Source organism: Sprattus sprattus (genome assembly GCF_963457725.1).
Source record: "Sprattus sprattus genome assembly, chromosome: 20".
In the NCBI taxonomy this organism is placed as follows: domain Eukaryota; kingdom Metazoa; phylum Chordata; class Actinopteri; order Clupeiformes; family Clupeidae; genus Sprattus; species Sprattus sprattus.
The window spans coordinates 4,302,360-4,312,359 of NC_137918.1; the positions used below are offsets into that span (position 1 = coordinate 4,302,360).

The following is a 10,000-nucleotide window of genomic DNA, read 5'->3' on the forward strand; positions in this document are numbered from 1 at the left end:
GCTCTTCATCAGGCCAGTAGCTCCATCCATGAATGAGTACCGCTCAGCTGTTGGCTGATGGCGGCATATGCGCTTGATGTCAGTTTAAATCTAGCGTGCGTTTCACGAATGTGGCTCTAAATTGGGAGGAAACAGAATGAGAGACGTAAAAGGCCCCCCTAGGAACAGACACTCAAGGAGAGTTCATCTCTCTGAGCGTTTTTCTAAACTGAGCAGTCACTGGGATGGATAGTGCGACTGTCCTCGGGATAACTGCCACACTGAAGTTTGTGTGTGTGTGTGTGTGTATGTGTGTGTGTGTGTGTGTGTGCCCTAGGGGTAACTGCCACACTGAGTACTGAAGCAGAGACCCCCTGTCACAGTTACTCACATCGCCACTTATGTGACGTTACACGACGAGGTCTCGTGTGCATCCGCTGTCACACAGCTAAGCGCTGCTGCGGGAAAATACCTCCGGAAAATAAATGAGTGATTTGTGCGTGTGTGTGTGTGTGTGTGAGTGTGTGTGTGTGTGTATGTGTTTGTGTCTGTCTGTTCTGCGTGATGTCAGGATGTATCATGTACAGTTTTAATCCCACCTCGGAGTGTGTGTTTGTGTGCAATGAGCTTTAGCATGAAGATGACAGCCACACCATCTACAAAACCCACTCTGCAGTCCTACAGACACTACCGCTACTGAAATGTGTGTGTGACTCTGGTGACTCATAGTGTGTGTGTGTGTGTGTGTGTGTGTGTGTGTGTGTGTGTGTGTTTGTGTGTGTGTGTGTGTGTCTAGCCTTGCATTGCAACCCTAGTGGCAGATGCTGCTGCAGGTAGACACATACGCTTACACACACACACATACACATACACACACACACACACACTCAAAGCACAGCTGCTCACCTGTGCGCTCCACTGCAGTCAGCAGATGTTTTGCCGCAGTAAAGATCATAAATGACTTTAAATGCACATCCTCAGAAGCCTTAAGCTGATTTTTATTTTGATTTTGTCCTCCTTCACTCTCTTTCTCTATCCCTCCATCTGCTTTTCCCTTTCTCCCCCTTCTCTGTCCCTCTCTCCCTCCAGTCCCCTGTGGTGGCAACCTGACCCAGCGCACAGGCACCATCTTGTCCCCTGGTTACCCTGAGCCCTACCTGAACAGCCTGGGCTGCGTGTGGAAGATCACTGTTCCAGAAGGTTCCGGCATCCAGGTATCTTATCCCTTTTGCCTTTTGCATTCTCTCACTCACACAGTCACACACTCACTCACTCACTCACTCACACACTCACTCACTCACTCACTCACTCACTCACTCACTCACTCACTCACTCACTCACTCACACACACACACACTTACTCACTCACTCACTCACTCACTCACTCACTCACTCACTCACTCGCCTACACACTCACTCACTCACTCACTCACTCTCTATCTCTCTCTCTCTCTCTCTCTCTCTCTCTCTCTCTCTCTCTCTCTCTCTCTCTCTCTCTCTCTCTCTCTCTCTCTCTCTCTCTCTCTCTCTCTCCATCCTTCTCATTTCTCAGCAACAGACAAAGAGAATAAAACCCCCAGTCAGCGCCACCGTCATTACTGCTGACTTGGATAGATAAACCCTCCCTGGCACCTAGCAGGCCTGCAAGGCACTGGGGCAGTCTTAAACGCCTGAGGCACCGGGCCAGTCTTAAACACCTGATGCACTGGGGCAGTCTTAAACACCTGAGGCACTGGGGCAGTCTTAAACACCTGAGGCACTGGGGCAGTCTTAAACACCTGATGCACTGGGGCAGTCTTAAACACCTGATGCACTGGGGCAGTCTTAAACACCTGATGCACTGGGGCAGTCTTAAACACCTGAGGCACTGGGGCAGTCTTAAACACCTGATGCACTGGGGCAGTCTTAAACACCTGATGCACTGGGGCAGTAAAAGTTTAGACGCTCTTGGACAAAGCGGCTGTGCCCTCTGTCTCTGCCCTAGATCATCGGAGTCAAAGCCCATAATTCAGAGTCATATTTCTCCACCATATCCGCTAAAGCCAGGCACTAAAGGGACCTCTGAGGCCTGGTGGCAACACCACACCAGGAGGGCTATATTTATGCCCATCTATACAATACCCAGGGCTTTGCTCAGGCTGGGGCTGGGCCTCACTTTATTGCCTCGCTATTAGCTTATTATATCACTTTTGTCTTTTAATCGCTCTTTGGTGTTGTGGCTTCTTAGAGATATGGTCTTAGGTATTTTTTTTTATTATTATTATTTGATCTACTAAAGTGATTAATTATTTAATGTTGCCATAACGATGCACAGAGTGATAAAAGATGGCATCTGTGCATGAAACAAATCCCTTACATGGCTTTTTCATACAACGCACAGAGCTATGCATATGAGCCTTTAGTTTGAGCAACATGCATTGGCTGGACTTAGAGAAGGTTTAGTGATTGCCCATTGGGCCCAAAGATCGACCCCTGTGGAATGCCTCATAGAAGTTGTTAGTTGTTCTACAAGTACATTCATTCTTTTTTTGACTGCTGAGAGCCATGTTCATAACTTATTAATTGTATTGTATTTATGTATTATTCCTTTATAATGGTGCTCATTAGCAACAGTGGAGAGCGAGGATCCATGAGAAGGCTCAGTCAAGTTTTTGGCCAAAGACTGGCTGTAACGCGGCTCACTGAAGGGCACTTGAGCCGTGGGTATCAAAGGAGGGGAAAGCACTGCTCACTCACTCCCCCCGTCCCGCCCCTGGGAGCAGGGCAAAAAGATAAAGAGAGAAGAAAAGAGCCTTCTGAAGGAAGCAAGGGAGATAGTGTGTGTGTGTGTGTGTGTGTGTGTGTGTGTGTGTGTGTGTGTGTGTGTGTGTGTGTGTGTGTGTGTGTGTGTGTGTGTGTGTTCCGAAGGAAGCAAGGGAGATAGAGGTTGTTGGACGATGGGGAAGCGATAGTTTAAAAGGCTGATATCAGCCGCAGACAGGGGAAAGAGAGGGAGACGGATAGACAGAGAGGAGGCAGAGATGAATGAGAGATAATGGGAGGCAGGTAAAGAGGTCCATCTGTGCCCGGCTTGATAAGGTGAACACCTGATCGCTCCCTCCGTCTTCTGCAGGATTAATGCCCCTGCCGTCTCCACTAAAGTTAATTGTGTAGATCTGTTTCTGCCCCGCCGTGGTGGAGCCTGCATTTAAAAGGAAACTTACTGCTCTTCCTTCAAGAGTTGTAAAATTCACTTTTGTGAGACTTTTTTTAATACACTGAGTCAACCGTGCCCTTTCTTGTGCAATTTAGGTTTCGTCTGAAACCAATCACTTTCTCCAATGTTATTGCTTTATATTCCTGGAGGATTTCTCCCGAGTGTCAGAGCTGAGATATTCTCACAGAATGATCGGCATGACTTGAAGACAAAGATAAATATGGTAGATGAATAGAATTTGTGTCATAAGATCAGAAGAAACGTTTTTTCCTCACACTCGCGAATTTGCCTCGTAGTGAGACTGAGCTTATAAGCAGAGGAAGGAAACGTGCTATCATATCGTAGAGGCAGTGGTTTGGGATTAAATGCCCGGCGGTTAGATTTGAATCACAAATAAACTAATGCTGTTTATATGAAAAAGCCCCCTCTCATGGAGAATAAAAAAAACAGATGAATTCAATTCTCCATGGAGAGCAAAGGCAAACAAACATGACATTTGATGGCGGACCCATCAGTCATCACAATCTTCTGCCGATAGCCACAGCCGCGCCACTATGACCATCCAATTTTCGGGCTTGTTTGTGGGAGAGGAGAAAGCAAATATCTGCCAAACTGTTTACTGGGCCCTGTCCGCTGGCTGGGGAGGGGATGAGACAGGCAGAAATGCACTGTAGCGAAGTCGGAGCTTCGTGTCTCGGGGACAGTTGGTCTGAGTTGACCTCTGCACTGATTCTGGCCTGAATCTGGGCTGATTTGTCTTGCTTTCAAACATCAGAACATCAAATCATTATTCTTATTTTCAATGATTATATATTCTTATTTACTCTGATTCAGATATGAAAATGTTTTAGTCAGTCTGGAATATATATTCTTTCTTTTTTCTTTCTTTCTTTTTATCTTTCTTTATTCCTTTCTTTCTTTATTCCTTGTCCATTATTTCTCTCCCCCTTGCTCTGTCTATTGAACTGCCTGAAGATGTTTTGTCACAGTGTGCCTCTGGACCGCTCTGTCTTCCCCACAGATCCAGGTGATCAGCTTCGTCACCGAGCAGAACTGGGACTCGCTGGAGGTGTTTGATGGTGGAGACAACACTGACACCATGTTGGGAAGCTTCTCAGGTACGCATCTATCTATCTATTTATGTATGCATGTATGTATGTATCTATCTATCTGTTAATCTATCTAGCTATCTGTACATCTATTTATCTATTTGTCTAGCTGTCCATCTATCTATCTATCTAATCTATCTATCCATCTATCTACGTATCCATCTATCTATCTATCTACGTATCTATATATCTATCTACGTATCTATATATATATCTACGTATCTATCTATCTATCTATCTATCTATCTATCTATCTATCTATCTATCTATCTATCTATCTATCTATCTATCTATCTATCTATCTATCTACCTATCTATCTATCTATCTATCTATATGTCTATCTGTCTGTCAATCAAAACAAGAAATGAGTTTCCTGCTTGGTTTCCTCATTATTCTATTAATCTTGGTTTCCTAACTAACAGCTTGTGTGCACACAGTTTCTCACAGTTTGTGTGATTTTGTCGTAGAATGTAAGCTTTCTACGACAAAGGACCTTTAAATGTCCCATATACTAAATGACATGACTGGCTTTGAATAGCAGGCTTTTTTCTCACACAGAACTGCTGTGTTTGAAATGGCATGCTATTATTGGCTGAGAACGATGTGAGGGACTTGGAGTAATTGTGTGTGTGTGTGTGTGTGTGTGTGTGTGTGTGTCTGTGTGTGTGCGCTCTGGCTCCCCGTACACTTAAAGGAACTGAGGGAACCTTTTTTTTATTGTGTCTTTTCAAAATAAATAGCTTTTATGACGGCACTGTTAAAAAAATAAGTAGGCTGCCTGCACATTTAAGTGGGTGTTTAAATGTATTCACTCTGAACGGCGCAGAGAGAGAGAGAACGACCAAAATAAAAACATAACCGCCTCCGAATGAAATGTGTGAATATTTAAAAAGGTTAAGAGCATTTGTTTAAAGATGGAGAGAAGGGCTGTGTATTGTGCTTTAGCATTTCCTCCAACTTTAGCGCAAGGCTAGCACAAGCGTAGTAGTGGGAGGAATGCCACTAAATCCGACTGCCCCCAATATCAGACAGAGATCCAGCACAAATGTTACAACTGCCCTGAAGTGAAATGGATAAATTATAAGCATCCTATAAATAAATGCAATAGTACAAGAGAGCAGCTCAGTGTAGCACAGTATACAGTATACAGTGGTCAGTGTAGTACAGTATACAGTGGTCTGTGAAGTACAGTACGCAGTATACAGTGGTCAGTGTAGTACAGTACTATACAGTATGCAGTGGTCATGTGAGGTTGTGTCCACTTGCTTTGAGGTGTCCTTGCTCCAAGGTTGACAGTCCCAAGGATGGTAAGAACAGGAGATAGTAGACGAACAACACCTGTCTGAAAACCTAAATTCATTGTTTTCAACAGTCCTTAATCGGCCTGCATGGAGTTATTTGAAAGTTTGTTTTTTGTTTGTTTTTATTGTTTATGACAAGTTTTGAGCTATCAAGGTTATCAGTAAAGTTAAGGCTGCGTTCATGCATTTTCATGCAGGTAGCTGGTTCAGTGTGTGTGAGATAACACACCTCTTTTCACAGGTACGGCAGTCCCCGCCCTCCTGAACAGCACGTCCAATGAGCTGCACCTCCACTTCTTCTCGGACATCAGTGTTTCCGCTGCCGGCTTCCGTCTGGAGTACAAGAGTAAGACTTCCTGTCTGACGCAGACACTCTCATCTCCTATGCTATCAGAGGTTCAATCTCTCATTTAGATTAACATCTTGGGCTTCCATTTATTAGATTGAAATGTTGGACAATGGCCATTTCATTAGACATTATATTTGAGTATGTTCAACTGGTTTAACTACAGGACTATTTGAATTCACGCACTTTATATAGAGTCCAGGCAATCTGTCCCTCTCTCCTCCTTCTCTCTCTCTCTCTCTCTTTCTCTATATCATCTTCTTCATGCCCCGATTCCTCTCCTCACTCCATTTGTTTTCTCTCTCTCCTGTAGCCGTCTCCTTAACAAGCTGCGCAGAGCCAGTCGTTCCGATGAACGGCTTCAAGGTTGGCGAGAGGTTGCAGATGAACAATGTGGTGTCGTTCCAGTGCGAGCCCGGCTACACCTTACAGGTGTGTCTGGCCCTCCTTACCACTGTCATAACACACACTTAATTACCCCCTCACGTCCCGCGGGGAGACCCAGCTCAGGGCCTGCAATAGCCAGGCTAATTGCTCACAACTCAAGTGAACCTGCAGGTTTTGATTATACTCTTACTGGAGGCTGCTGGTCGACACAGTATGTGTGTGTGTGTGTGTGGGTTGTGTGTGTGTGTGTGTCTGTGTGTGTGTGTGTGTGTGTGTGTCTTATATGCAATATTTCCAGTTCCATCTGTGTGTGTGTGTGTGTGTGTGTGTGTGTGTGAGTATGCATGTGTAAGAGAGAGAGAGAGAGAGAGAGAGAGAGAGAGAGAGATGAATGTAAAGTCATACGTGGTCGTGCACACAGAATCTCAGTTTGATAGAGCCTTCCTGCCGTGGTCTTCTCAAGGGAGAGAAGCGACCGACATCACTGAACACTGCCTCAGAGCTACACCGTAATCTCTGTCTTTCAAAGCAGGTGCCTCGCACAGGCTAACGGCTGTGTGTGTGTGCAGATCGTGAAGTTGAGTTCACGCTAAATTGATTGTATCCAGAAACACAGTGGGAGGGCTATTTGCCAGTTTATTTCATTTACCCTCAAATTGAAGCATGGGTAATATAACTAATGTGCTTTGTTATAACAGTGGGTCTCTTTGTGTGTGTGTGTGTGTGTGTGTGTGTGTGTGTGTGTGTGTGTGTGTGTGTGTGTGTGTGTACGTGTGTGTGTGTGTGTTTGTACGTGTGTGTGTGTCTTCAGGGGAACTCTCACATTACCTGCATGCCAGGGACGGTCCGTCGCTGGAATTACCCTCCCCCGCTCTGTATAGGTAAGTGACTCTCCTCTAAACAGTTCTCAGTTCTTCTCCTCAAGTCTCACACTCTCTCTGACAGTGAATGTGGATGAGTGTGTGTGTGTGTGTGTGTGTGTGTGTGTGTGTATGTGGAAGTGATAGTGTGTGTGTGTGAGAGTGTGTGTGAGTGTGTGTGTGTGTGTGTGTGTGTGTGTGTGTGTGTGTGTGATTGTGTGTGCTTGTGTGTGTTTGTTTGATTGCGAGTGTGTGTGTGTGCGTGCGCTCGTTTGAATGTGCAGGAGTGAGTGAGTATGGAGGTACGTGAGTGAGCGAGAAGCCAAGATACGAGTGTTTATGTATATGTTTGTGTTTGTGTGTATGTTTGTGTGTATGTGTTTGTGTGTGTGTGTGTGTGTGTGTGTGTGTGTGTGTGTGTGTGTGTGTGTGTGTGTGTGTCTGTGTGTGTGTCTGTGTTTGTGCTAGTGTAGGAGAGAGTAGTGAGTCAGTGTGGGGGTGAAAGCGAGAGAGAGAGAGTATGTTTGTGTTTCAAGGCTGACTGACTCTCTGGTTGAGGCTGCTCAAGGATAGACTTATGCTGCACTTATTAAGGGTCTTAACACCTCCAGCTCCTTATTTCACTACAAGACATAAATGTGTGTGTGTACATGTGTGTGTGTGTGTGTGTGTGTGTCTGTGTTAGTTGCTCTCTCTAGCAGAGCCTATGTTGAAACCGCTCAAGGACAGACTTATGATGCAGCTTACGCTTATTAAGGGTCTTAACACCTCCAGCTCAAGCTTCAAGCTTTTACTAGACATAGATTAGTACAGGAACGTGTGTGTGTGTTGTGTGTGTGTGTGTGTTTTGTTTCTATGTGTCTGTGTATGTGTGTGTGTGTGTGTGTTGTGTGTCCGTGTGTGTCCGTGTGCTGTGTCTGTGTGCGTTGTGTCTGTGTGTGTGTGTGTGTGTGTTGTATCTTTGTGTGTGTGTGTGTGTGTGCAGGTGTTTGTGTGTGTGTGTGTGTGAGTGTGTGTGTGTGTGTGTGTTGTATATGTGTGTGTGTGTTTGTGTGTGCGCAGGTGTGTCCTAGCGTGTGATCACTCTTGCTTTAGTGGCTGTGTGTGGCTAACAGCCATGACCTACTAGAGCTACATTAGGCTGGTCTCAAGCTGCTATTGGTCAGGCTCTGGCAGCGATGCATGGATCACGTTGCTATTGGTCAGGCTCTGGCAGCGATGCATGGATCACGCTGCTATTGGTCAGGCTCTGGCAGCGATGCATGGATCACGCTGCTATTGGTCAGGCTCTGGCAGCGATGCTCTGGATCGCGCAAGCATCAGCACATTCCTGTTAGCCACACATTCAACCTTTGACCCCATCCCCTCTTTGTCTCTCTCTCTTCTTCCCCTCTGTCTGACTCATCTCTCTCTCTCTCTCTCTCTCTCTCTCTCTCTCTCTCTCTCTCTCTCTCTCTATCTCTCTTTCTTTCTCTCTCTCTTTTTTTCTATCTCTCTCCTTCTCTCCCTCCCCCCTTCAAACTCCAAAGGCCAAAGTGGGGATCTCACTGAAAACAAAGAAGTGTTAGCAGCAAAGTTATGTGCAACGCTCAGATCATAGTAATTCTATTAGCTTAAACAAAACTGTATTCAAAGTTTAATCTATCTATCTCTCTATCAATTAACAGAAAGAGGCGTCTCATCCCTATAAAGGATTTTGAATGGTCAGAATGCCTGGGAATGTTCCTAGGGTACATTGAAGTAACATTCATGAGCATTGCGTTATGCTCTGCAAGTTGAGCCTAGCGATCCTCTTCACTGATAGGGCAGAAAAGAGAGGTGTGTGTGTGTGTGGGGGGGGGGTGGGAGAGACTGAGATAAGAAGCTACAAGGGGGCTAAAAAGGGACTCACAGGGCCTTTGAAAGTGTTCTGAGAGTAATTGCCCCCATTTTATAGAAATGAAAGAAAAGATGAAATGTTCCTTTATGCGTCTTACATCAGTGAAGACCAAGGATGCTGTTTTTTTTTCTTTCTTCTTTTTTTTTTAAACCTAGTGAGGCTTTCAAAGGTGTGTCAGGCTTTCCTGTAATGCTCTTACAAGAACTTGCCGTCTTCGTGGAATTTGCTGTTGCCATGGCTGCCTGTATCCAAGGTGTTCTTAGAGTGAATTGGGTTTTTTTTTTTTTTGGTTGGTCATGGCAACCTTATCAGTAAGTCAGGTGGTCATGCTCTGTGCCATTCTGTCCTCTGTGTCCCTCACGCTCGGTGCCATTCTGTCCTCTGTGTCCCTCACGCTCTGTGCCATTCTGTCCTCTGTGTCCCTCACGCTCTGTGCCATTCTGTCCTCTGTGTCCCTCACGCTCTGTGCCATTCTGTCCTCTGTGTCCCTCACGCTCTGTGCCATTCTGTCCTCTGTGTCCCTCTAGCCCACTGCGGTGGCATTCATGAAGACATGGAGGGCACCATTCTTAGCCCTGGTTTCCCTGGAAACTACCCCAGCAACAGCGACTGTACCTGGAGGATCTACCTACCTGTTGGCTTTGGTGAGAGACTGGAACACCTTTACTGAAGGACAACAAGGACTTGTGTAGTAATTAGTTATTTATATAAAATAAGTATTTATATAATGCAAAGGGGGCGACAGTAGAGGAGTCGTTCAGCATTCAGAATGTTGCTAGTTTGACCCTGACTCCTCCTCACCAAGCGTAGAAGTGTGCTTGAGTAAGACACTGAACCCCCAAACACTCCTCCTTGAGCCAGACACTGAACCCCCAACTGCTCGTGGTTGGCCCCTTAGGTAGTATCCTAAAAAAAGCGCTATAAAAATGCAGTCCATTTACC

The 10,000-nt window shown here is 45.5% G+C and overlaps 1 protein-coding gene across 1 annotated transcript in view; it reads left to right on the forward strand.

The window, feature by feature from the left end:
- Positions 1–10,000, forward strand: part of csmd2 (CUB and Sushi multiple domains 2) — a gene marked incomplete at both ends in the record, with an annotated part of 361,116 nt that overhangs the window by 276,056 nt on the left and 75,060 nt on the right. Inside the window, 6 exons of the mRNA XM_080858785.1 lie at positions 1,069–1,193; positions 4,197–4,293; positions 5,828–5,932; positions 6,246–6,364; positions 7,131–7,200; positions 9,586–9,702. Coding sequence (XP_080714911.1) covers positions 1,069–1,193; positions 4,197–4,293; positions 5,828–5,932; positions 6,246–6,364; positions 7,131–7,200; positions 9,586–9,702 — 633 coding nt within the window. The remainder of the gene's footprint in view (positions 1–1,068; positions 1,194–4,196; positions 4,294–5,827; positions 5,933–6,245; positions 6,365–7,130; positions 7,201–9,585; positions 9,703–10,000) is intronic.